Source organism: Lepidothrix coronata, unplaced genomic scaffold (genome assembly GCF_001604755.1).
Source record: "Lepidothrix coronata isolate B3197 unplaced genomic scaffold, Lepidothrix_coronata-1.0 Scaffold110, whole genome shotgun sequence".
Classification (NCBI taxonomy): Eukaryota; Metazoa; Chordata; class Aves; order Passeriformes; family Pipridae; genus Lepidothrix; species Lepidothrix coronata.
In genome coordinates, this window is record NW_016690290.1 from 2,946,327 (window position 1) to 2,971,885 (window position 25,559).

The window sequence follows — 25,559 nt, forward strand, 5'->3', positions numbered from 1 at the left end:
CACCGAAATATTAATTTTTAATAAGGTTGTGTCTGAGCTCCTCCAAAGCCCCCAAGGCCCTGAGCTGTGCCGGTGGGCTGGGCTAGGGTGGTCAGCACCCACGTGGGAACATCCCTTCACCCCTGGGTCAGCACCTCTGCACCTCCCCAGGGTCAGCAACCCTGCACCCACAGGTCAGCACCTCTGCATCCACTGGTGAAAGTCCTGAACCCACAGGGGAGCTCCCCTGCACCCATGGGTGAGCACTCCTTGCTGCACAGGCCCAGGGATGGGCTTTACCCACACCCTGGGCTGGTCCCCAGGCATGGGGACAGGGATGGTAGTGGTGGGCTGTGGCTAGTGGAGAAACATCCATTCTTGATGTGTCCCCTCTCAATCCTTGCTCCCACGTGGGGACAGACACAGCAGCTCACTCCACCACCAGAGCCTGGGCCCCTCTGGGCTCTGTATTTATAATAAAAAAAATCATATACAAATACATACATATATATAATATATATAAAAACAAGTGGGCAGGAGGGCGTTGTGGATGCTGGGCTCAGTGCCTCTCTCTGCCTGTGCCTCCTCCTCCTGGGCTGCTCAGTGACACTGGCTTTGGTGGCCACATTTGTGTTCCAGGAGTTGCTGGTGGCTGAAGGGGCATCCAATACTGTCCGAGAGGCAGCGGGTTTGGAGCATCCCTGGGCAAGTTCCTCCTCACCGCTCCGTGCCTCAGTTTTCCCATGTATACGAGGGTCGCCTCACGGCTGGGCCCCGTGGTGACACGTTCACTCGAGCGCAGAGGATGGATGTGGGACGTCCCTGCAGCGGTGGCACTGGCCCTGGGCTCTAGGGCACCTGGATCTGCAGGTCCTCGTCCTCGTCGGGGTCACTGGTGCCGTCCCCGGCGTCGTCGGGGCCGAAGCGGGTGCTGCGCATCTTGCCGAAGAGCGGAGTGCTCTGCTGCCGCCGCAGCCTGCCGAGGGACAGCCACAGCTGAGCCCGTCCCCCTGCACCCCTACAGCATGGCTGCACCCCTACAGCATGGCTGCACCCAGGGGGCCTCTCTCCTGCGGCCCCCACCAAACTCTGGGTGCAGGATCAGCTCCCCCCGCCTGGGGCTGACCCTCCAGCACAACGAACAGGAGCCGTGGATGGTGCTCAGCACAGGTTAAACTCCTGCAGGGCTGGACACCACTGTGCTGCTCAGAGCCACATAGGAGTGCTGAGCTGGGAGGAGTCATCCCCCTAAAATGAGGATCCCCCCAAAATCCCCAGGAAGTCCCCGTTCCTGGGAGCCTGCAGTGGTTTTAGCTCCTCACTCGCCCTTGCGTGAAAATTCATCAAAGGAAAATTTATGAAGCAAATTTGAAATCCAAAGGCCCAGGATCCAGTGAGATCCAAACCGTCCGCTGCATTTTACTGGAAAGCATGAATTATTTAGGGACGAGTACATGGCGAGGCTGCGGGGGGGTGGTGACGAAGCCTCCATTATTCCTCCATGATTTAATGCAGATGTCCCAATAAAATAAAGGATGATTATAAACACCCCTCCTCAGTGCCTCCCGGAACCACGGCATCGATCCCACGGCCATTTCAGCTTTTTACTGCTGGAGAGGTGAAGCAGGGCCAGGGAAAGTTTTTAAGGGCAATAAACCTCAGCTCCCACCTCCACAAACTGGTGTGGGATGCTTGGAGCCTGCCCTGGCCCTGGATACTGGCGGGTGCAATCCTAAGCAGCGTGAAATTGGGCTGTACCAGTCTCTGGGCAGCCTTGTGCTGGTTTAACTGGGAGGGGAATGCCATCCAGCTTGCAGTGGAGTGAAGGCTGCTCTGAGGATGGCTGTGCTCCTTCCGAGGATGTCAGAGGCACTTTGGCCATGCTTAGCCCGGGGTTCAACCAGGCAGATGCTGATTGAGGGATGGTGGTAAGGAGAACATCACCCCACCCATGAGTCTTGGCTGGTCCCCACAGCATCCCACCCAGCCCCTGCTCACCGGGACTGCAGATGCTCCAGCTGCACTTGGAAGCTCTCACTCTGCTCCGTCTGCTCATCCAGCGACCGCTGCAGCTTCCGCGTCTGGTTGTGGGCCTCATCCAGCTGTGGGATGGGATGGGATGGGATGGTGCCGTCAGCAGCCACAAAGGCATGAAGGGAGCAGACCCGCCCATCTCAACCCCCTCCACCAGCACAAGCTTTCCCACCTCATCCTCAGCTTGGGCCAGCTCCTTCTTCAGCTCCTCCACCCTCAGGCGCAGCTTCTTCACCTCTGCCTCATGCTGCTCCACGCGGCGGTTGGCGTGGGCCAGCTCTGCCATCTTCTCCTGGTACTGCTTCTTCAGCTTGGTGTGGATGTGCTTCAGGTCGGCCAGCTCCTGTGGTGGGCATGGGGCAGGGGGCTGAGCAGGGGAGAGCCACCCCCACCACTGAATGCCCCCTTCTCCCTCCCCAGGGACCTCTCCCATTGCCCCACCCCATGACCCAAGAGCCGATGGAACAAGGACGGGGTCACCACCATTCCTTAGGTGAAGGGTGGTGGCAGAGTTTGGGCTTGAGGGAGTCCTTAGGGAGGCTGAACCCCATGACAGGGTCACCCAGGGATGCAGTACTGGGGGCCAGGACCACCCCCATGGCACCTTGTTCTTCTCAAAGAGCTCGGCCTGGATGGTTTTGAGGTCGGTGTCCAGGGCACTGGCTGTCTGGCGCCGCTTGCGAGCCAGCACCTCCTCCAGGTCCTCGATCTGTGCCCGCAGCTTCTTGTTCTCCCGCTCCAGGTTGAGCTTCTCTGTCTCCAGCCGCTCCCGACGGCCCCACTCGGCCGCGTTCTCTGCCTGCAGCCGCTCCATCTGGGACAGGGACATGGGGTGGCCGGGGGGCAGCAGGGACACCCCTCGCCGCTCCCTTTGCCCCCCGTGTTGGGGTTTGGCCTCACCTCCGCACGCAGCTCGGCCAGTTTCTTGTCCATGCTGGAGCGAGCGCCCAGCTCATCCTCCAGGTCCTCAGAGATGCGCCCCAGCTCATCCTGGTGGATCTCCTTCAGGATATTGAGCTGTGGGGGGACACAGCACCCCAGGTGGACAGTGAGCACTCACCTTCCACCACCTGAACCCTGACTGCAGCCACCCACCCACCCAATCTCTGCAGATGGATCCACTGGCTCAGTAGCACTAATGAAGACCCTTAATGAGCACCCTGTAGTTGGGGAGGTGGCTGTGGGCCACCATGTGCAACCATGAGGACGTGCCACCCCCTCGGGGACAGGCTACCCCCCGGGCACCCCTGCTCCCCAGGCACCTTGCTCACCTGCTTCATCACCTCCTGCTTGTTCTTGTTGAGCTCCTCATACTTGATCTTCCACTGGCTGAGCTCGCCCTCCAGCTTTTCGATGTTCTTGCTGAGCGCCAGCTTGTCCCTGGGGAGAGGCAATGCTTGTGACAGCCAGCAGGACCCCATGGGACATCCCATCCCAGCGGGGACCAGGCTGGGATTGGCTGGCAGCATACAAGGATGCCCCAAGCACTCACTCCCGCTCCTTGAGCAGCACTTTTTGGGACTCATCCAGCCTCAGCTTCAGGGCGGTGACTTTGGTGGCATCCTCCTCCATGACGCTGACATCCTCCCAGAGCAGGCGGCTCCGTTCCTGGCGGCTGAAGGAGGCCCGGGGGCCCCGCTGCTCCCAGCTCTCATCCTGCTTGCTCGTCAAGATGTTTTCCATCAGCTCCAGCTCCTGTGGCGCCGTGGGTGGTCCAACACAGGGAACAGGGTGAGGGGGCAGCCCTGGCTTCCCAGCACCTACAGCATCCAGCCCTCACCCCATAACCAAGAGCATCCCTCCCTCCATTGCCCTCTCTGTGCTGCTCTGAGGAGTCTGACACTCCCCACGCTAATCCAAGAGTAGTGTCCCCCCCCACTGCCCACCTTTGCAGGGCAGGCAGTGGTGGTTTGAGGGTGCACATGGGTGGGTGATGGGGATGAGGAGCTCCCCTGTCGGCCCCGGGCAGCCTGCCACCCTCACCTTGCCTTTTTGGGGCACCTCAGCCCCCACGTCCCGCACAGGCTCGTGCTCAGGGCCGGCGTCCGCCTCCGCCCCGTCGGTGGCGGGAGGATTGCCGGGGCTGGGCTGCGGCCGTGGCGGCGGCGGGCGCTCGTCCGGCCGGTCGCGGTCGCGGTCCCGGTCGCGGCGCAGGCTGGCCAGCTCCTTGGTGAGGGCCTCCAGGCGATGCCGCAGCTGCCGCACCTCCTCGCGCGCCCGGTTGCGCTCGGCTCTCACCTTGCTCCACTTCTCGCGCCAGTTGGCCGTGCAGTCCGACCACCAGCGCATCGTCTTCTCCATCTGGGCCGCCCGCGCCCGCGCCTCCTCCAGCTCCCGCAGCCGCAGCTCTTCCCGCCCTTCCCAGTCCCCTTCCAGCAACGCCGGTGGGGGCCCCGGAGAGGGAGTCCCGCTGGGGGGGGACGGGGAGGACTCGGGGGCCAGCAGGGCCAGCAGTGAGCCCCCCGGCAGCGGCGGGGAGCCGGCCAGGCGTGAGGCCCCGCTTTGGCTCATGGTGGGGCTTTCCTAGGGCATGGCTGTCACCGTCGGCAGCGTCTGCGCCCGGAGACCTGCGGGAGACAGGAGGGATCAGGGGGACTGGGGGACTGAGAGGCCGCAGTTGGTAGCCGGAGGGAAGTGGGGGCAGGGGCACAGTCCCTGGTTTTGGGGGATGGCACTCTGAGTGACGAGGTTCCAGGCATGGACTCTGGTGAGGTCAATGTCCTCAGCTGGGTCCCTGGTAACGACCCCAGCCAGGTCCCCAACAAAGACCCCAGTGAGGCCCCCAGTGAGGACCGCAGCCCACTGCCCAGCCACTGGCACCTAGTTCCAATTTGGCACTACAGCTGGCACAGCCAGGCACATGGCACCTCTGCCAGCACACCAGAGGGAAGACATCTACATGTTATTTGGGTGACGTCATCTGCATGAGGTCACCCTATGACGTCATCTGCAAGCCTCCAAGACTGTCCCTGCTGTTGGGGTGGGGGGACTCGGCTGCACCCCAACAGCTCCAGCAGAGGTTACAGCCTGGATCCAGTGCCAGCGAGGCAGGAACAGCTCCGGAAGGACAGCCCCAGCTGGCGTGGGGGCAGGACGTGTGCACCGAGGCCGCTGAACGTGCTCTCCAGTGATGCCTCAACAAAGGGCCAGAGCGTCTCCATCCCAGCGTGGACCTTACATCCCGGCACGGACCTCACATCCCACCACGGACCTCACATCCCGGCGCGGCCAGGCAGGCAAACCGCCCCAGGAAACCTCAATGGGAGGCTGCCGCGCGCCCTAATGGGATAAGTACAGGGTCCAGCTGTGGCTGCCCGCAGCTCCGGCAGGTTTTTGGGACGGTGCAGCCCAGACCTGCCACCAAATCCAGTCGGGCTGGGAGAGCCGGTGCGGGAGCAGCGGGAGCAGAAGCCGATGACAGTTCTGGGCTTTGCACAGGAGAAAAAAAATTAATTTCTCCAGTGATATTTGCTGAAATGGTGAAGTTTTGCTAAAACTCAGAGGCAAGCCCAGGCCTGAGCTCTCCGGGCTGCTCCCAGAGGAATCCCAGGCACTGGCAGGATCCGGCACCAGCAGCACCCACGGGAGCACAGATGGAGCACAGGCACCCACGTAACACCCACAGAACTATGTGTGGAGCACCGGCAACCATGCAGCACCCACGGGGGAGCACACGTGGATCCCGGGCACCCCTGCAACATCCACAGGGAGAGCGCATGGATCCAGGGCACCCCTAAAACACCCACGGAGAGCACGTGTGGATCACAGACACTCATGAAACACCCACGGGGATCACTCGTGGATCGCGGAAGCCCCTGGAACACCCTCGGAGAGCACAGACACACCCGGAGCATCCGCGAGGAGTGTGCATGGATCCCAAACACTCCAGGAACAGCCACAGGAACAACGCGTGGATCACCGGCACGCGCGGATCGCGGACTCCCCCCGCATCCTCCCCGCGGGGTCCCGGCGGGGGCGGGACCGACCGCCCCCCGCGCCTCCCCACTGGCCGCGGGCTCTGTCACTCATCCGCCGCGGCCCGGGCGGCGGGAGCCGCCGCATTCCTCCGGTACTCGGGAATTCCTCCCGAGCTGGCCGGGCCGGCCGGGACCCCCCGGCATCGCTCGGCCCGGCCCCGCCCGGCTCGGTACGGCCCCGCCCGGCCCCTCCGCGACCCGGCCCGGCCCGGCGCGACCCCTCCCCCGCCAAAGTTTCCCGCAAGTTTCCCGGTGCCGCCGGTGCCGCCGCCCGCCCGCCCGCCCGGTGCCGCCCGGCCCGGCCCGGTCCCTCACCCACCGGTGTCGGCACCGCGGCGATGCGGGAGGTGCGGGCGGCCCGCGCGGGCCGGGGCGCTGCGGCCGAGTCTCCTCCTCCTCTTCCCCCTCCTCCTCCTCCTCCTCCCGCCGCCGCTCCCGCCCCCCGCCCGCGCCCGGGGGCCGGTCCCGGGCCGCGCTGCGTGTCCTGCCCCGTGGCACTGGCGGGGGGGCCGCGCTCGGGGGGCTGCACGCGTGTCTGCAGTGGGTGCTCGCACACGCCTGTAGGTGGTTGTTCGCCCGCGGGGGCCTTGCCCGTGGGTGTTTCTGGGCTGCACCAGGGAGTGGGTGCCTAGGTGGGGGCGCGGCGGGGGACAAGACGTAGCCACTCGAGTGTCCCCACGGGTGAACGCGTCCCCGGTGGCCACGCAGGACTGCCCCCTGCACTCTCACACGTAGCGGTGCTGGCTCCCTCCGGCTCCACAAGCAGAAAGCCCCAAAACACCATTCCCCCCCTGCCTTTTTTCCTTTGCTCTGTGCTTTTCATCAAATTGGGAAATACTAGCGGCCAAGAGGATTTGTGCCCCACGGGATGTGGAATTGATGCCGTGGGGCGCCAACACCTTTTTCTACCCCAGGATCAAGCAGAGCAGGGGAAACCAAATCAAATTAAAGGAAAAATTTAAATGCCTGTGCATGTTCTTTCCAAGCCCGGAATTTTTCTGCTGGAAACAACCCCAAAAAGCTGGAGGCGGGGGATGCTTTGCTCTCCCACGCCCCTATCCCAGCGTTTTGTGCCAGGGGAAGCGGCGCCTTCACTTGCAGACGGTGAAGCGATTTTGCAGGCGGTTTGGCCAGAGCTTCGGGTGCTCGGCTGGGGCTTTAACCCGCTCCCAGCACTAAAACCGGCGAAGTTTTTTCCAAATGTGTCTTTGCTGTTTGTTCGGACGTTCGTGTCTTGGTGACACCAGCAGGCTCAGGGATGCATTGCAGCATCCTGGGATTTCTGGGGTTTACCCTTGCAAAAATCAAACCTCCTTGGCCTGGGGCATGTCACCTAAGGATGTGGCCAGTGACCCATCTCTGTGGCCATTCTCCTGGCACCCTTCTCCTCCAGCTCTGGGTTTCCAGTCTGGCCCAGGGTGCCTGGCTGTGCCCAACAAACCCCCTTAAATCTGTCCCCAAAGGGGTCCCATCTTAGGGATGGCTCATACAGAGGCAGATGGTCGCCTCATATCATGAACTGAGACCTAGAGACTTGTTGCATGAGTGGCTGCAGGCACTGGGCAAGCACATGGTGACAGTGCTGCCCCATGATCTGCACTGATGTGGCTGAGCTGTCCCTGCTCCCTGCATTTCTGCACGTGGCCACATCCCTGCATTTGGATCCAGCATCCCCTGGAGCACAAGAAGAAGCCTTTTGGGGCAAACCTAACCATTTTAGGGGGGAAAAAAGACCTTTATTCCTTCAACTGGGCCAGCTGGCATCACTGGGGAGCTGTGCTGTGGTGTCTGGGGGTGGCATGGAGGACTCTGGCTCTGCAATAGCATCAAATGTGGTATCACAGAATCATAGGCTATTTTGAGTTGGAAGGGACCCATAAGGATCATCCAGTCCAACTCCCTGCTCCTTGCAGAACAATCTGAAGCTAAACCATATGACTAAGAGCATCGTCCAGGCAATCCTTAACTCTGGCAGGCTTGATGCCATGACCACTTCCCTGGGGAGCCTGGGAGCCTGTTCCTGTGCCTGACCGCCTTCTCAGTGAAGAGCCTTTTCCTAATGTCCAAACTAAAAATCCCCTGAAGCAGCTTCCATCCATCTCCTGTGTCTCCTGGGGACTGCAGTTGCCCCCTGCCCATGGTCCCTCTGTCAGCGACCAGCACTGACTGCTGCTTCTCATTAGAAGCGCCGTTTAATCGCCGGCGTGGGTCTCCTCCACTGCTGGGGGAGCCGTGCGGCTCTGGCCGGGGTCTCGCCGCCCCCCTCTGCCACCCCGACCCCCCTGGGCCGGCAGAGCCGCCGAGCGGCCACGCTCCGCCGTGTCGTTGGTGCAGGTCCCACTAGATGGCACGAGGACCGCGGGAATGGTCCCCGCTCGGGAATGTGCTCGCGCAGGGCCGGCCGGTGGCGATGCGGGACTGCGGCGGTGCCGGTGAGCGGTGCCGAAGAGCCCCCTGAGAGACAGGAGGGGTCCTCCGACCCCCCTTTGGGAGCTGCCACTGCGCATCTCACAAGGGACAGCCAAAAACGGGGCCTCTCCAGACACATCTCTCCAATCCGTTTGGTGCCAGCAGGCTGGCAAGTGTGGCCGTAAGGCAGTGACGCTCCCTTGCGACCCTGGGTTTTCACCCACGACAGCACCTCACCAAAAGCCCTCCCACTTGCCCCAAACCCGGTGCAGGGATGGAGGGCACCTGCAGCTCTGGGGCGGTGGGAAAATGGGTAAGCAGGGCTTTGTCTTGGCATCGGGGGACATGCCAGCATGGAGGAAAATGTGGGAAGTGAGTAAGTGAACCGATAACTCGGCTTTCCCCCCGCTCTCACTGAGGAAGGCAGACCCTGAGCAGAGCTCCTCAAGGTGACAAGACACTTTATCGGAGTTTAAGCAATGCAGCCGACAGAAAATAAATAGCCAGGACAAACTGCAGGGACTAAATCCATCGGTTGGGGGCGGCGAGTCACCCCTGAGCCCCTGGTGCATCCCCATACACCGAACTTCACCTGGAACTGCACCCGGGGTTTTGCCTCTCCTGATGCCTGAGATTTTGGAGCTGGGCATCCTGCTCTGCCTGCCAGGATGCAGAGCAGCATCGCAGCACGGCAAATCCGCCTGTGGTCACAGCAGGGTCCCCATCGGCTGTAGATTGGAGGGTGTGCCAGCGAAGTGCCATTTGCTGGTGCTGCCCATTCCAGGTCCCGTGGCAGGGGACCGGGCACCACCGGCAGCCTCACGGGATGACACACTGCCCATCTCTGCCGAGTGACGTGTCCCTTTCTGGCTCCTTCCCGCTTCTGGGCAGTAAAGGAAGCCGCTGGCTATTGTTCTTTGTTCCATGCACAAAGAGCAGCCAGCGCTGCCGCGTTCCCATTACTCCCGCCGGCGGCCGGACAAAGCCCGTCCCGCCGGGGCTGTGTGCCCCCTCCTTCCAGCCCGCCGGGCACCGCGGTGCCCCCGGCTCACATCTCGCCGCGTGGCGATGAGCTGTGCATGGCTCACCGCTCCGCCGGGTGACTTCAGCTATTCAGTAAGAAGCCTGGGGGTTTGGTGAAGTGCCAAGTGCCCCGACTTTCCCCTCGTGAGCCCCACCGTGGGAGAGTCGCATCCCAGCACTTCTCCCGTGCCCCTTCTCCCCATCTCGAGAGTTTGGGGTTTGCGGTGTGAGTCCCGCCGGCTGCCGGTGCCTGAGTACGCACCAGTGCCGGTACACGAACACATGCACCTTGTTCCGGTATCCGGTGGAGCTTGGAAAACAACCAGTTGGTGGTTGGCTCCTGGCAGCGGAAACACAGCACCCGTGGGGCAGGGTAGTCTCCGGGGAGCTGAGTCTGTTGGGGAGACTGGTGGGACACGCTGGTTCCCGGGGAGCTGAGCCCATTGCTGGTGACCTTTTCCCACCCTGCCACACTCCCCGAGGTCCCCTGGGACCACAGGTTGGGAGCGAGCCTCCCACCACCCCAGTGCCATGGTGCCAGGGCCAGCTCAACCCAGCTCCCAGCAGGAGGGGGAGCCAGTCCCTGTAACCTTCCCAAGGAGAAATGATGCCATTCAACTTCCTGGGCGCCTCACCTGGCAGGAGGCCAGTGCTCGGCTGCTGGAGGGGTTGTGCCGTCCTTCTTTTCCCCAGGAAAGGTGGCTTGGCTGCACCATGGTGCCTTCAGGCTCCAGAACCAGCCCTGGCCCCAGGGACAAAGCCGTGGAATTATTACAAATTCTCCAAATTTTTGGGAAACAAGCAGCCGGGGAAAACACTAAATTTATTTAGAAATGGAAGTTTCAGGGCAGACCTTGGCTCCATTTTGGGACCTGCCTTTGGGACTTGGCTGCCAGCGAGCTGATGAGCCTGATTCCTGCATCTCGTGGGACCATCCTCACCTGGTGCTTGTGCAGATACCTTCCGGGGACCAATTTTCCCCCAGATTCCCCTGACATCACTGGGAGTTTATTTGCAAAGCCGAGCCTAAACAAATAATCCGGAATATTTATTGCTCTGCCTACAGTTGGGTTTTACAGCCCTGGCACCTGCTGAGTCGCTGTTATTGTTGACAGAGGAAACCCCGGCTTTGGGGGGGGGGATCCACCTCCCCATCCGATGTATTTCCAAGAGGAAGGCTGAGGGAGATAGAGCAGCAGCAACGGGGGAACGCGAGCACCCTCAGCCACTCACAGGCAGCCGTGACGATCCCCTGGGATCACCATCCTCCGAGATTCCCAAAGCTGCCCTGACATTGCTCACCAGATTCGGACAAGAGATCTGCAGGTATCCCCTCCCACCAGCACTCATCTGCTTCCTCATCCTCATCCTCCTCCACCCACCAGAGCAAGGTTGAGCCCTGCTTGCAATCACACCTCCGCTGGGAGCACCATGAGGCTCTCAAGGGGCTTCAAGGGAGGTCTGGGCACCCTGGGCTGGGGCTGGCACCGCTTGGCAGTGGGGCTGGCACAGCCCTTGGCTGCAGACAGTGCCAGGGCACCTCTGCCCACACTTGTCTCCCCTCGTCTGGCACCAGACTGGTGGGACGTGCTCTCTCCTGCCGGAGTCTGCCCATCCCACCACTCTGCCAGCACATTCCCGCCTGTCTGCCGCCAGCACCGGGGCCTTGAGGAGCTTTTAGGAAGATTTAGGAGGTTTTGGAAGCTTTAAGGTTCTTTTGGAGCTTTCAGGGCTGTTAGAAAATTGAAGGGGGTTTAGGAACTTCAGGGCTTTTGGGGAACTTCTTGGGGTTTCAGGAACTTTTAAGGGGTTTAGAAACTCCTAAGGCTTTTAAGGACTTTAAGCATATTTAGGATCTTTTAAGGCTTGCAGGATCTTTTAGGGCTTGCAGGATTTTTAGGCATATTTAGGAGCTTTTAGGGGTTTAGGAACTATTGGGGCTTTTATGAATTTTCAGGACTTTTAGGAACTTAAAGGGATTTTAGGATCTTTTAGGGTTTTTAGGAACTTCTAAGGCTTTTAGGAGTTTTTTAAGCGGTTTAGGTGCTTTTAGAACTTTAAGCATATTTAGGAGCTTTAAGAGGTTTAGGACCTTTTAGGACTCTTGGGAAGTTTTATGGTTTTTAGGAATTCCCCACCTTGAGCAATAAACGCTTATCAGGCTGAGGGAGTGCTGCCGCTGGCCTGTGCCCAAGGGCAAATGTCCCTTGCAAGGGACAACACAAGGATTTCCTCCCTCTCTATGCTCAGCCAGCGTCTTTGAAGGCACAGCACGGCCTGTCGACTTACAGATAATCCCAGACAACATCAACAAGTGCAGGCGTTGACCTAAAAATAACTCCTGATAATGTCAAGTGTGGACAAAAGGCTCTTTGTTCCATAAAAAGCAGAAAAAAGTCCTTTTCTCACTGGCGAGAGGGGTCTGCGCCTAATTCCCCTCCCCAGGAGAGCCTAATCCTGCAGGAGCCACTGCTAGGTTTAGCACTGCTAGGTTATTCCCAGGAGGTGGATTTATGGCATTTCCCGAAGGAGCCGGTCGGGATGACCCACAGTGGGAGGCTTGGCTCACCGCGATGCTCCCGCGGCTCCGCCTGCCATGAGCGTGCTTTTGAGAGCCGGCCCAGCTCCCCGAGGCGTGGGGACGGCCGGGCTTCAAAGGCGGCTGTGTTCGCCATGGTCGGCCTAGTTAGCCACGGTCCAGCCACGTGAGCTGCTTCCCATGGGAGCCTTGTCCCGAGGGAGCCGGGGAAATTCAGGGCTTGGAGCTGGAAATTAAACCGAGCTGGGGGGGGTGATGCAAGTGTGCAGGATGCCCCCTGCTCCAGGGATCCCAGTGCAGCCATGGCACCTCTGGTGACACAATCCTTGTGTTGTGATGGATCAAGGTCCAATCACCTTTTCTGCCGGAGAGGGAAGTTATTTCCACCCTTCCCCCTGCAGAAAGAAAAGTCTCATTCAAGCCATTGAAAAAAAATATCTGCAAGAGCAACTATTTACACAGGGCACTTCCCGGAGCCCTCCCCGCCACCCTCCTCCCTCCGCTCCCTGCGTCTCGGCTTTCTCCGGGCCCGGCTGCTTCCCAGAGCACACAAAGGGCTGGATGCAGGCGCTGCTTAGCAGCAGCTTTACCCACTCCCACAGCACCCATTGCTGCCTCGACACTTCCAACCTCAGTTCCCACCGGGACCTGACGGCCAGGGCCAGGGTGCCCATCTCCAGCCTTGGGATGTGTGGTGGGAGCCCGGTGGTCACATCCAGGCTCTACACCCCACATCCCAGCCCACCTGCTCTACGGGGTTCCATGGGGGAACCTTCCCTTGCACCCCCCACCTGGGGCCTGGGCTCCTTGCCCGGCTCCTTGCCTCCCTCGCTCCCTGCGGGGAGCGGGACAGGGGTCACCGGGACACTGTGTCCCGGCTGCTTTCCCATTAATTGTTATTTTTTAATCCCATTGGCAGTCAGGCGTGCAGCCGCCTGGCTCCGACTCCTCCAGCTCCGGCCTGCCGCTGGATGCTCGCCAGCCCGCAGCTGAAGGGCGGCGGGACACGGCACCCCCGGCTCTCGCCAGCCGAGGTCCCCCAGCCCATCCTGGTGCCGGTGCCCGCCGGGAGGGGTGAAGCAGCCCGGTTCTCCCAGCCCGGTCATCCCAGCCCGGTGCTCCCAAGCTGAGCTGAGCCGAGCCGAGCCGAGCAGGTGCTGTGACAGAGGGAGGTGGTCCCACAGCCCCCGCAGCGAGCTAGGAGGGTCTCGGCCGAGTTGGGTTGCGAGGTGCTGAACTGAGCCAAGCCGAGCCCAGCCGGGCTGAGCCGAGCCGAACAGTGTCGTGCCGAGCGGAGCTGAGCCGAGCTGAGCCGTGCCGAGCCGTGCAGAACCGAGCCGGGCTGAGCCGAACCGGGCAGGTGCCGTGACCTAAGGCGGTGACCCGCGGCCCCCGCAGAGATCTCGGGGGGGTCTCGGAGGGGTCGGTGCGAAGCCACCAGTCCCGGACCCGCCCCGCTGAGTCACCGCCCGCCGGGGGGGGGCCGGGGCGGGGCCGCTGGTACCGGGGCACCGCGCTGAGCTGAGTGGGATGCGAGGTACCGAGTGGTTTTGAGCCGAGCCGTGCCGGCAGAGCCGGGCGGTGCCGAGCCGAGCCCGCCCCGAGCCCAGGTATGGGGGCAGCGGGGAGCGGCTGAGCCGGGGGAAGATCGGGGCGTCCGGTGTTCGCCGTGGGGGTCCCAGGGGTTCGCGGTGAGGGGCGCTGGCCGGGCACGGGCGGGAGGGCACCGGCAGCGGAGGGGACGGTGCGGTGCTCCGGGCGCGGGCAGAGCGGCGGGAGGCACCCGCAGGGTGGGGGGTGAGCGGGGTGGGCTCAGCCGGCGCTGGGGCAGCCCAGCAGGGCTGGGGGGACACGGGGGCTCCGCGCGGTTGGTGGCACCGGGGTGCTCGGGCAGGGAGCAGCCTGGGTGGATGGAGCGGAGGGGTCTCCATGGGGATGCGGGGGCGCAGCGGCGGGTGTGCTGCCTCCGGCTGGGCATGGCCCGGGGTCTCTGCTAGTGGCCAAGGTGCTGCCAGTTGTCTGTGAAACCAAACTCCATCCCTGCTGCGTGGAGCTCGCACTCGTCTGCCCCGGAGCCAAGCCAGATTCCCGGGCCGTGGAGCCACAAAGCCCCCTGAGCTGTCAGGGACCGGCTGTTCCTGGCTGCTGCCGACGGCAGGGCTGAGCCCCACGAAGCCCCGGCCGCCGGCCCGGCGTGTGGCCATTGCTTCCCACCATGTGGGAACCACCAGCACACCTCATTCTTTCCCCTCCTCCCTCCTGGTGGAGGGTGCAGCATCCCATGGGACTGGTGGCATGCCTCGACAGAGTGAGCTCCCTACCCTAAAATGCCTGTTGGGGGGGATTCCTCCTGCAACATCCCAGCTTGCTGTTGCCGGTCCTGGCATGCTGCTGTGGGATATGAAATGTGGGATGCTTGGGGTGATCCTTGCACACTGCCTGAGCTGCCCCTCCAGAGGGACCAGCAAAACCCAGCAAGGCCAGCTGGAGAATTGAAATGAAGTCTCCTGGAATAACCTCCTGGCAGCAAATCTGAATGGCTGTCGAGGAGGGAAGGCAGCCAAAGCTCGTTTCATGGTCTGAGGGCTGCAGTAACCCCCTCCAAGCTCCACTGCCAGCAGGGAGCCAGGAGTGTTTTGGAGCTGGGGGGGCAAATCCTTTGAGCTTGAGACTGCAGCCAGAGTGGGGTTTGCCGTGCCCCTTGCTGGGTTCACAGCTCCCATGTGAATTAAGCCAAGGACTAAAAATGCTGCATACTTGGTTCCAGTCCAGCTTTTAATCCCGCGGCCTGGGGGCTGCTATTCACGGAGCAACAGGTTTACCAGCAACTGCGTGTTGCCTGAATGGAGATCCCTGGGAATAGCCATCCTGCACCTTGTGGTGGCACCCGTGGGTGTCACAGGGACAGTGTTGTGGGGTTTTCAGGCAGCAGGCTGGGTGACTCCCGGCGTGCCAATGTCTGCATGGGACCAGCTGGGTGCAGCCTGTCAACGCCTGTTTTTTAGGAGGGCTCCGACTCGCCAACTCCTTTCCCATCAGCTCACCCAACAGCTGGGGTTTGGCAGAAATCCCGGGGGCCTGCGGTCTCTTACCTGATTCCTTGGGTGCTGCAGACTTTGCCCTCACCAAGCTCCAGGATAAGTACTTTCTGTGCCAAATACCTGGGAGCTTGATATAGGGTGGTCCTGAGCTGCTCCGCACTGCCCAGCACCTCCTTTTCCCTGGCACCTGCGGCACAGGAAGGCAATGGGGACCTCGCTCATGTGAAGGGAGACAAGATCCAGGAGGGGACGGGGTGTTTTGGAAGCCGTTTAAAACCCAAAGGGCTGGTTTGGGTGAAGGGAAGGTAGAGCTTATCTACAAGAGGAGATCAGGGGGTTGCTCCCGAAGAAGGCTGAGTGGTGGGAGTGTGCCAGAGGACAGCTGTCTGTATCCTCTGTGGCCAGTGAGGTGCCGTGGGGTGCTGGGGCAGGACACCCTGCACAGCTTTTCTCCCGTGTCACAGCAGCCCTCAGACCACCATAGGGGTACCTGGTCCTTCGCAGAACGTGTGTTGCTGCCGCTGAAGCCGCAGGCTTTGCATACCACTGAGTGGGTGCTCTGTTACCCTGGCATGGGAGGAAGCACTGGGTTAGTTTGCTGTGAAATTTGTGTTTGTGGTGGCTTTTAGGAAACGGAAACTTTTTAAAATTTTTGAATGTTAAGACTGAGCTTTAAGCAACTGCTCCGTCTCAAGAGCCCTGGGCACTGGCAGGTGCCTGTGCCAGCCTCCCATCGGTTCTCCCCATGTCTGTGTGGGAAGGGCTGGCTGCCAGTGGCTGGCAAAGGACAGATCTGGCAGGGAGTTGTGCTGCTCCCATGGGAATCTTCATCAGGTCTGGTTTCGTCCTGCTGGCAAGACTCATCTCGAAAGTGCTGGGTGTTCTGTGCAACACCGCAGGGAAAAGCCGAACTGCTGCGCCCCATCCCGCGGCACAGGCTGGCACCGCGGCACTGCCGCAGCGGCTCCTCGGGCATTAAAAACCGCGCCGGGTCGGCCCCTGCCACCCACCGGTGACGGGAATCACATGCCAATGCCATGAATAACGGGGGGGGGGACGGCCCCTGCGGACACACACCACTGGCCAAGGACAAGGGCACTTTGTGAAGCTCCCAGATGACCAGCACTGAGGCATCCCCTTTGCAGAGGGACCTCGATGGGGTCCCTACCTCCTCAGGCAGGTCCAGCTGTAGGGCACATTGTCTGTGGTGGGCTGGTTGTGCAAAGCTGTTCTGCATCTCCCTGAGCCTGTCCTGGCTTGCCTCTCTGTGCCACAGTTTACTCATCTTGTTCCCGAGTCCCTGCTGGGTAATAGGATGAGGTGACGAACTGCAGGCTCATCTCGAGGAGCGTCACTTTCCTGACGGACCTGGAAGGAAAACAGATAAAAGCCCTGGATCTCCCCGTTTCCGGTGTTTGTTTGAGAAGTCAGAGCATCTTCCCTTCTCCTTGGAAAATAACATCATATCCAAAGCCACGTGCCACCTCTAAAAGCTTAAATACCTACTGCCAAGTCATCCAGAGAGCAGTAAGGTAGTAGTAAACACCAGGCAGTTTTGGTGGGTTTTTTAGTCTTTTCTTCCCCCCTATTGACCTACAGGTTTAGAGGCCTCAATATAATTCCTTGGCCTTTCTTTCCAAGACTAGCATGTACTTTTAATGGTGATGTGAGGATATGACCTGGTGCCCAGGGCTGAGCCTCCCTCTGTGCTGGCAGTGAGGAAGCCTGCTCCAAGCTGTGTAGCCCTGTCTACATCATTTGGCATTTGTACATCATCCAGCTGATTCGGAGGGCAAATCAGAAATTTTTCTCCTCTGCCACGTGGGAATGGGAAGATGACAAGGCAGGATTCATCCCTGACGTGAACTTGGTACATCTGGCTACTTTTGCTACTGCTTATCACCGGCATGTGATAAGCACTGTTTTCCCACTGCAAAACCATTTTCGGGGGATTTTCTCTCGCTATTGTTCAGCTCAGGAAACAGCAATTGGCGTCAGGTCGAGCAGGACCATATAGGGCTCCAAGGGGAAATACCAGCTCTCCCACCCACTTTCCCACAGGGATTTCTGGTCCCAGTTGAGTAACGGCTGAAAGGGGCTGATCCTCTCCTCCCACCATCCCAATACAGTCTTAAAGATGCCAGCACGGTGGGATGGGCTGAAGCCTCACTGGGATTCACCATTCCCCATCCCAAGGGGATGCTTTCCTGGCAAGCTGGCTCGCTGCCACCACAACATGGTTGGCATTCGTGTGCTGCTTTATTGCTTTTAAGTGATCCAGGTGTTTTCCATTGCCAGTGGCATTTTGCCACCCTCGATCCGTGTTTTTTGGATATATTTGCATGATTCCCACGTGTGTGGCAAAGTGCTGGGATGCCAGCCCCATCCAAATCCATTTACTGCTGCCAAGTCGTGTCTGTGCCATACCCTCCAAGCCCACACTGGGGAACCTCATTAGCATCACTCAGTTACAGCCATGGCAGCAGGTTAATTAACAACCCGAAGCCCCCGTCTGCTGGTGATAAACTACTGCAAGGAGGAGATGGGGAGGGACAGGGAGTGGGCTGTACACTGGTGCAGGATACGCCCTGGATCTGTGCTGGCTAGAGAAACTTCCAGACAAAGCCTGTGCTGGTGGGAGAAACCTGCTAATGATTTTTCAAGCAAGTGATTTTCTCGCCGCCTTCCCATCTGACGACCCTTGGGCACCTGGGAGAGATCAGGAGCCTTTGCAGGTGATGCTGGTTGGGCCCCCAGCACCCACTCAAACAAAAGAGGACTCAACCACTCGGTGGGTTCTGAGAGGCACCTGGGAGAGATCAGGAGCCTTTGCAGGTGATGCTGGTTGGGCCCCCAGCACCCACTCAAACAAAAGAGGACTCAGCCACTCGGTGGGTTCTGAGAGGACGTTTGAGAGCTGTACAGGAGTGGGGTGCAGCAGTGGCAGACAGAATGTCAGCTTCACTTTGTGCATTGGCAAGTGTTTAGCTGGACCAGCTGGTCCAGAAGCCCCCCACCGATGCTGTCCCACCCTGAGGGGCAGCGTCGATCCCATCGTTGAGGTGACAGCAGGGCGAGGACGAGGTGACACTTGGTACCTCCCAGCAGTGCTGGAGATGGAGTTTGTGGCCTGGGGCAGGTGGAAAGTGCGATGAGAAAGGCTGTGGGTGTGATGAGAAAGGCTGTGGGTGCGATGAGAAAGGCTGTGGGTGCGAGGACTGTGGCTGGGTGAGTGCAGGGGTATGACAGCATCCAAGGGTGCTCAGCACTGGCCTGGGTGTAGGTCACTAAAGACAAAGAAAAGGGCGGTGGGGGTGAAAAGTGCTGGGTGAAGGGATGGGCAAAGGGGCTGCAGAGGGTGTGGCCTGCCTGGTCATGAGGGGCAGAAGGAATTTGGGCAGCCATGGTTGCTGTGTTGGCATCACCAGGATGTGCCTGGAGAGCCTGGTTCTGTCAGATTGAAATGATGGATCAGTCTGCAACGTGTCTGGCTCCTCAGTTAATCCGCAGGAGCTGAAAGCACATGAGAAAATAATTTTAGGGCTGGCAAATTAGGAAGCCACAGTTTCCTTCTGTTCATATCACTCCTGATAAGAAGCCAACGCCTGAACTGAGATGTGGAGCAGTGAGCGGAAGAGGGGACCCCTCCCATGAGGAGTCGTTGGCCTGTGCTGGGGGGGGGGGGCACCCTCTCTGTGCCAAGAGCTTCCTACCATCATTCCAGCCCACAGCCAGGTGGAATGCTTGGTGCTCCTGGCTCCTCCTGGTGGCAGAGGCAGCATGGAGCTGGCCGTGACACCAGCTGGTGTCCCGCCTGCACAGCCTTTGCTCTCCAGTCCTGACCCCATGGCATGGAGGATACCCAAATACTCATGTGGCCCCTCTCTTTTGTGCCCTTCCAGGCTCTGCTGTCACCTTGAAGGCCAAGCCAAAGCAGAAAGCTGCCCGGGATGAAGGTCCTCCTTTTGCTCCTTCTCTCCCCCCTCCAAGGTAGACTGCCTCAACTATGTCCTGCTTTGGGATGGTGAGCTGGGTTTGGGCTGCTGGAAGTAACTGGCAGCCCCAAAAAATCAGCTGAGGGGCACCAAGGGGTGTTTGCAGCTGTGGCTTCCACAGAGGTAAAACATGTCATGGGCTGATGAGCGTCTGATGGGTCTCTTGGGCAGGATGTGTCCTTTCCTGGGAAAGGAGATGGTCTCCATCCTTCCCTTCTGGGGATGGAGAGGTCCTCTGTCAGTCTCTGTCAGTGTGAGCGGTGGCACATGGGAGAGGGTGCCTCTGGAAGACAGGAGTCCTGTTGCCCATGGGGCCCTGGCAGATCCTCCCAGTGTGGCTGTGACATCGGGGAGGTGGCTGATGTTGTGCAGCCGGTCCAGGACAAGCTTGGGATGACTGGGGTGGAGAACCCAGCGTGCCACATGTGACAGCTGCTGTGGGGATGCAGTGTTTGCTGGGGGTGGCTAAACCAGAGTCTCTGTGTGCTTGTGCAACCCAGGGGTGGGAGCCAGTGGCCACAAGGAAGAGGATTTCCACTTCTGCGGGGACCGAAACCAGACCCAGAGCAGCTCTGTCATTTACGAGCATGGCCCCGCCACCATCTCCATCGAGAACACAGCCCAGGCACTGATAATAAGGAGGCCCTTTTTGCCAAACAGGAGAAACTCTTACTACAAGTACAGCTTGCCCCCCACCTTGGGCAGGTACCGCTTCTGTGTCTACTGGTTCAAGGCCAACAGGACCCTGCGGCTGGTGTATGGGAAGCAGAGCATCCTCCTGGGTGGGGACCCATCCAGCAGCATCACCAAGGGACAGGAGAGTCAGAAGACTGAGAGAACCAGCATGATCATCTTCAATGTGTCCTACATCTCGAAGGATGGGAAGAACACCTCCCTTGATGCTAGAGCTGAATACTTCTTCCCTGGTAAAGGCAATTCAACGTTATTTTAAGGAAATGAAAGGTTTGTTTCATCCCCAGCCCATTCTGTAGCCATCAGCAGAGCACTGGTGGTGTCCCAGTATATGGTTTAGCCTGGTGATGTGAAGAGAGTTGAAGGGTGATGGAAGGGGATGTAGGTTTGCTTGAAGTAGCCCAAAGATAGGTTTGGTACCTGGGACCCCTAAAGATGGAGGTGGAGATTTTCAGAAGTGCTTTGCTCCCTAAAATCCTGGGAAACTGTGGCTTTGCAGTAGCCTCTCAGGGTTCTGTCTCCACCAACCTAGTCCCAGTGGACTTGGTGGGAGCCAAGCTGTGGGTGGCAGGAAAGCTCTCTGGGTTTGGGTGACCATCAGCTTCCCCAGCTTGGGGCCAGCTTGAAGCCGTCTGCTTTCTGCTCCCCCCAGGGCTGCGCCCACTTGGTTTTGGGCACGAGGAAGCCAGTTCTGCCAATGTATTTCACAGCATTTCCTTTCCATCAGCCTCTCCAGAGAGCATGCCCGTCTGGGAGCAAGACGTGGAGGACCAGCTCACTGCCTTGGACAGCCTCCTTGCCCAGCCCCTGGCACCAGCCACGGGAGCCACGGAGCAGCAGACGCTCCGGCGGTGAGTTCCCAGCTCATGCCATTCCTGCTGCTGCCAATGCGTGTCCACTGCCTCCTGCTCACTGCACCCCTTCCCTGATAGCAAACTCGGGGAGCTGGAGAAGACACTGGCCAAGGTGGAGCTCGAAGGGCAGAATCAAACTTTTGGGAAGGCCACTGTGCATGCAACCGTCCTGAGGGTCCAGCCCACTCAGGATCCTCAGCACTTGGCCTTTGCTTCCCAGAGAGAGGTGGGTCCTGGAAAGCCTGCTCTGGTGCTCTTGGCCCACTGCTTCACCTCCCAAGCTCCCTCCTGACGAGTCTTTCCTTGCAGGAGGGTGGAGAGGTCCATGGGTTCACGGTGGACTTGCCAAGCAGCCTGTTCATGATGGTGAAGGAGAGGGAGGAGGTGGTGGAGCACAGGGTGCTCCTCATGGACATCAACAACCAAACCATGTTCCAGGTAATGCCCACACACATGGCACGGTGGAGTGTCTGTGGTGCAGGGCAGTAGGGATGGCACCCAGGCCAAGGTGCCGGTGCTTGCTCAGAGAAGATGCTTCAAATATGAGCTTGCCCAAGAAGCTTGATGGGGAAAGAGTCCTGGGACCTCCTTCTTAGGGATTCTCACACCCAGCAGCTCTCCCTTCCCACATTGTCACTGCCTCCTCTTTTTCTCCAACAGGATGAAAACAGCAGCCACATCCTGGGAGACAGGGTAGTCAGCATCTCCCTGGTGGACACGGTGGTAGCCAACCTCTCTGACCCAGTGGTCCTCACTTTCTACCATGACCAGCTGCCGGTAGGTGGGGACACAGCCTCGTTGAACCTGATCCCACCAGGAATGGAGGGGCAAAAAGGGCTCAGGCCCTGCCAGCTTGGAGAATGGGCACAATCCAGCAGGTCCATGCCCTTGGCCTGCCTGTGCAGGGTCTGCTGTGTCTTTTGGGGCTGCCTCATGATCACAGCTTCACTGTGTGCATTGGGGGTGGCACTGCCTCCACCTGTCCAGGAGATGCTGCATGGCAGATGTGTCACCTCCAGCACAGTCTCCAAGGCTGGGAAACACGCTCAGTTAACAATCCTTTGACTCATTCATGGCCCTATCAGGTGCCTGCTCAAAGCTGAACCCCTTGTTTGGAAAAGGGGACCTGGAAGGAGGTATCTGCTCCATCAGGTGCCTGGAGCCTTCTCATATTATAGGGGTTGGTTTGTCTCCTGAGATTGTCTTGCCTCCTGCCCCATGTTCTCTCCTATCATATGTGCTGGCAACAAACCCACAGCTGCATCCTGACCAGGGCCCATGGTTTTGTCATTGCAGAGGAATGTGACCCCACTGTGTGTCTTCTGGCAGGAGGACATCACTGGTGAGTGCCCCTGCCCTTGGGTGTGAAGCCAGGCACTGCCTTTGCCCCTTTTGCAAGGTACCACAGCCCTGCTGGTAAGAGTGCAGCTTGCTTTGCACCTCCCTTCCTTGCTCCAGCTCCACAAACCATTCCCACAGGGTTGATGTCAGGTTTTTCCCTCCATAGCTAACCTAAGTGCTTTCCCCTTCCCTAGGAATGGGTTCTGGTGCTGAGTGGGCTATCTGAGTACATGTGCATGGCCTGGGACAAGCTGGGACCCCTCATCCTTGTCCTGCCTCTTTCCTTGCCCTAAAGATCCGTGAACCCGAGGCAGACGTTCCTGCTGCTCACCAGACACTCTCCCTTTCTCCTGCACAGCTGCTTCTGGGAGCTGGGACAGCTACGGTTGTACAACAGTGACAGGGAGCAGCCAGACCGAGTGCAGGTGCAACCACCTCACCTACTTTGCTGTGCTGATGGTGGGTAGCACCTTCCCACAGCTCTCTACATTGTTCCCACTGGCTGTTCTTCCTCACCGTCTCTCCTTCCTCCTTCTCCTCAGGTATCCTCCCCAGAGATCACCTACGTGCACAGGCATTACCTGAGTATCATAACCTACATCGGGTGCCTGATCTCAGCTTTGGCGTCCATTTGCACCATCGTCTTCCTCTACTTCAGGTACAGTCTGATGGTTCACCCCACGTTCCCTGTCTGTGTCCTGTCCCTTGTCATGAACCCCTGGCGGGGCACAAGCTCTCTAAGTGCAGCTGATGGCCTGGCTGGAAGCATGATGAAGGAGCCAGGCCTGAAGAAAGCAGAGTTCTCCTCCCCAGAAACCGCACCCTTGGTCAGGCTTCCTGCAGGGTGCTCAGAAACACTTCTCTTTTCAATGATTTTGGAAAATCTGCTTGGTTGTTGTTATGGACCCAGCAAGCAGAAGCCTGCAAAGATCTTTTCAAGGACCCATGTGAAGCTGTGGGGTGTTGTGGGGCACCAAGGGCCGGGCCAGGCATGGTGGTGAGGTCTGCACCCTTCTATTCTCCAGAAGCAAACAGCGAGACCAGATCACGAGCATGCACATCCACATGAACCTGCTGGGTGCCATCTTCCTCCTGGATATGACCTTCCTCATCTCCGAGCACTTGGCTTCCAGCAGCAGCGAGGCAGTCTGCAGAGCTGGGGGGCTGTTTCTGCACTTCTCCCTTCTCAGCTGCCTCACCTGGATGGGCATCGAGGGCTACAACCTCTACCGGCTTGTGATCGAAGTCTTCAACGCCTACCATGACCACTTCCTCCTCAAGCTCTGCCTGGTGGGCTGGGGTGAGCACAGGGGAGGCAGAGACACCCCCAGGGCACAGGGTGGAGGGGCACTTGGGTATGGAATGCCTGGATGGGGATGGAGACATAGCTGTGTGGGAGCAGATGTCTGAAAGCAGAGGGGTGGAGAAGGGGACTCAATGGCTGAGAGCAGAAGCTGGTGCTAGAGCAAGGGTGTCACCCAGCAAGAGAGATGTGAGAGCCACCACTTGGGGTCTTTAAATAGTAATGGGATCCTCTGTTTCTGAAAAAAAACACCCAGGGCAGCCCAGAGAGGTGGGCTGGATGCAGGAAGCACCCACACATCTCTGCTGTGCTTTGGGCAGGAAGCTGTGGGAGGAAGATCTCATGACCTTTTGTGGGCTAAAGTTCCACATCCCTGGGAGACCCCTGGTTGGGGTCAGCACAGCACAGCCCACTCCCAGGCCAGGGCTTAAGCCAGGCATCTTTGTTGCCTGCTCTGCCCTCAGTGCCCTGTTGGGAGGGAGGATGTTGGTTTGTATTCTACACAGGGAGAAAGGGGCAACAAGTCCTCCCAGAAGGGCAGCCACTTCACTCTGCTCTTGCCACCCAGGATTCCCATTCCTCTGTGTGTCACTGATCTTCCTGGCTAACTGGACAAACTACGGCCCCTTCTCCGTCCCCGTCTATGAATCCATCGATGGCAAATCCACCAGCGCAACCATGTAAGTCGTGGGAAATGCCTTGCCTGGTTTCTGGTCACAGGTGAAGTCAACTGGCTGAACCTTCACTGTGTCCTGCAGACTTCCCTTGGCCCCCGTATGGCTTTTCTGGGGCTTTGTGCCAGGGTGTGGTGGGGGATCCCCCCACCCTGGGCACTGGGTTGGCACCACACCTTCGTGCTTCCCCCAGACCCTCCCAGCTCATGTCCCTGTGTGATGACACAGCATAACCCTCTGCCCTTTCTCCTCCCTCCAGCTGCTGGATCACGAGCCCCCTGATCCATAACATCGTGAACCTGGGTTTCTTCAGCCTGGTGTTCCTCTTTAACTCGGTCATGCTGGGGGCCATGGTCCGGGAGATCCTCCGCCAGAACAAGAAAGGCCACAAGCTCAAGCACGTCCTGGCCCTCTTTGGGCTGAGCATCCTGCTGGGCATTCCCTGGGCACTGATCTTCTTCTCCTTCACCTCTGGTGTCTTCTGCCTTGTCTCCCTCTACATCTTCACCATCATCAACTCCCTCCAAGGTGAGCCTGGGACACTGGGCTCCTCCGAAGGGCACCGGGGTTTTCGTGGGGTGTTGGTGGGATGGTGATGAGGCGTGGGAGGAGCCCTGGCAGGCTGGGGCGGCTCGCTCTCAGCTGCTGTTGGTGCCTTGTGGGGGTTCACCCACCCTTCCTCTCCCCTCTCGCAGGTTTCCTCATCTTCCTCTGGTACTGGACCATGGTGCTGCAGGCGAGGAAGTCCCCCGACTCGCAGTGCAGCTCCGACAGCGTCAAGCTGCAGCCCAACAGCAGCCACGTTGGCTGAGCCCCGCGGTGGCCGTGCCGTGCCGGGGCTCCCTGCGCCAAGGACGGCCACGGGAAGGACTGACTCCACCTGCTTTGCTACTGCACCCGCCCCGTAGGGCTGTGAGGAGCCCAGGGACCTGCAGCGGGACCAGCCGCCCCTTGCCTCTGCCAGCCCCCTCCCCAATTTTCCCACCCACTGCATCCTGACTGGCTTGGCATCTTTGGGGCAGAAAGGAGGGAGGGATATTCACTTGGGCGGTGGGGGCTGCAAAAAGTGGAAGGGGCCTCTGGACATCCTCTCCCATGCCCTGAGGCCAGGGATGATGGCTGGGAAAGGCCCCATCTTCAGCCCTTGCTGGTGGTCACCATGAGGGTCCTTCCCCAGGGAAGACAGAATGACTCTGCCCCTGCCACACCCTCTGGCAGCTGGAATAATCTATTTTTGTTATTTTGTTGAATGTCTATTTTTGGATGGTGTAGGAGTTTAGTGAGCATGCCTGCACACCGGACTTGTGCCCATTAAAGTTGTTCCTCTCACAGTGTGGCTTCCTGGGGTCTCTGCCTGGTGCGTTGGTGGGCTCTCCAGTGGGATCTATCCCTCAGCTGAGGTTGTCCCATTCCCAAGGCAGGACTTGGCATTTCAGCCTGTAGGATCCTTCTGAGCTGGGACAGGTAATTTTGCTCCTGGCAGAGCACTGGCTGCCTGGTGCCATAGGGGTTGGCGTGATAGAGGGAGATGCCAATGGCCTGGGAATCCAGGGACCATCACTACCCAGAAAAGGAGGCTGGTGGAAGACAGAGATATAAAGAGGGAGACTTCACAGGACAAGAGTTGCCTCCTTCAGTGGCTGTGGGGCCAGGCAGAACCTGGCTGTCCTGGCTGTGCTGCTTGCAAGTGCAGCACC

At 59.5% G+C, this 25,559-nt stretch overlaps 2 protein-coding genes across 4 annotated transcripts; one reads left to right on the plus strand and one right to left on the minus strand.

Moving 5' to 3' along the window:
• Positions 1-346: 346 nt before the first annotated feature.
• On the minus strand, positions 347-4,524 carry CCDC102A (coiled-coil domain containing 102A). Its single transcript, XM_017824262.1, has 8 exons — positions 3,997-4,524; positions 3,506-3,708; positions 3,285-3,393; positions 2,914-3,030; positions 2,618-2,827; positions 2,186-2,356; positions 1,978-2,081; positions 347-955 (listed from the first exon to the last, which is right to left on the minus strand). Exons 1-8 carry the CDS (start codon positions 4,522-4,524, stop codon positions 829-831), a joined length of 1,569 nt encoding a protein of 522 aa, XP_017679751.1. The 3' UTR covers positions 347-828.
• An 8,570-nt stretch (positions 4,525-13,094) lies between these two features.
• LOC108501904 (adhesion G-protein coupled receptor G1-like) lies at positions 13,095-25,193 on the plus strand. Of its 3 annotated transcripts, none has more exons than XM_017824229.1 (14): positions 13,095-13,115; positions 18,905-18,992; positions 19,498-19,923; positions 20,343-20,541; positions 20,623-20,770; positions 20,854-20,982; positions 21,205-21,321; positions 21,841-21,886; positions 22,244-22,344; positions 22,428-22,543; positions 22,911-23,185; positions 23,757-23,868; positions 24,122-24,390; positions 24,558-25,193. In XM_017824229.1, the coding sequence occupies exons 2-14, from the start codon at positions 18,953-18,955 to the stop codon at positions 24,671-24,673; spliced, it is 2,094 nt and encodes a 697-aa protein (XP_017679718.1). In that variant the 5' UTR covers positions 13,095-13,115; positions 18,905-18,952; the 3' UTR covers positions 24,674-25,193. The 3 variants fall into 3 exon arrangements, with proteins under 3 accessions (XP_017679718.1, XP_017679717.1, XP_017679719.1); XM_017824228.1 differs by lacking the exon at positions 13,095-13,115 and adding an exon at positions 13,441-13,571; XM_017824230.1 differs by lacking the exon at positions 13,095-13,115 and adding an exon at positions 13,441-13,571 and having other exon boundaries at positions 20,418-20,541.
• The last annotated feature ends 366 nt before the right edge of the window (positions 25,194-25,559 follow it).

Bases quoted from the DNA above. Each gene is read 5' to 3' on its own strand.
- CCDC102A (XM_017824262.1), bottom strand. From the start codon at position 4,524: ATGAGCCAAAGCGGGGCCTCACGCCTGGCCGGCTCCCCGCCGCTGCCG. The intron at 2,357-2,617 runs GTGCCATGGGGG...TGCCCACCACAG, and splicing joins AGCTCTTTGAGAAGAACAAG to GAGCTGGCCGACCTGAAGCA. The intron at 956-1,977 runs GTGAGCAGGGGC...GTCCCTCGGCAG, and splicing joins CTGGAGCATCTGCAGTCCCG to GCTGCGGCGGCAGCAGAGCA.
- LOC108501904 (XM_017824229.1), top strand. From the start codon at position 18,953: ATGAAGGTCCTCCTTTTGCTCCTTCTCTCCCCCCTCCAAG. The intron at 20,771-20,853 runs GTGGGTCCTGGA...CTTTCCTTGCAG, and splicing joins CCTTTGCTTCCCAGAGAGAG to GAGGGTGGAGAGGTCCATGG. The intron at 23,869-24,121 runs GTAAGTCGTGGG...TCCTCCCTCCAG, and splicing joins AAATCCACCAGCGCAACCAT to CTGCTGGATCACGAGCCCCC.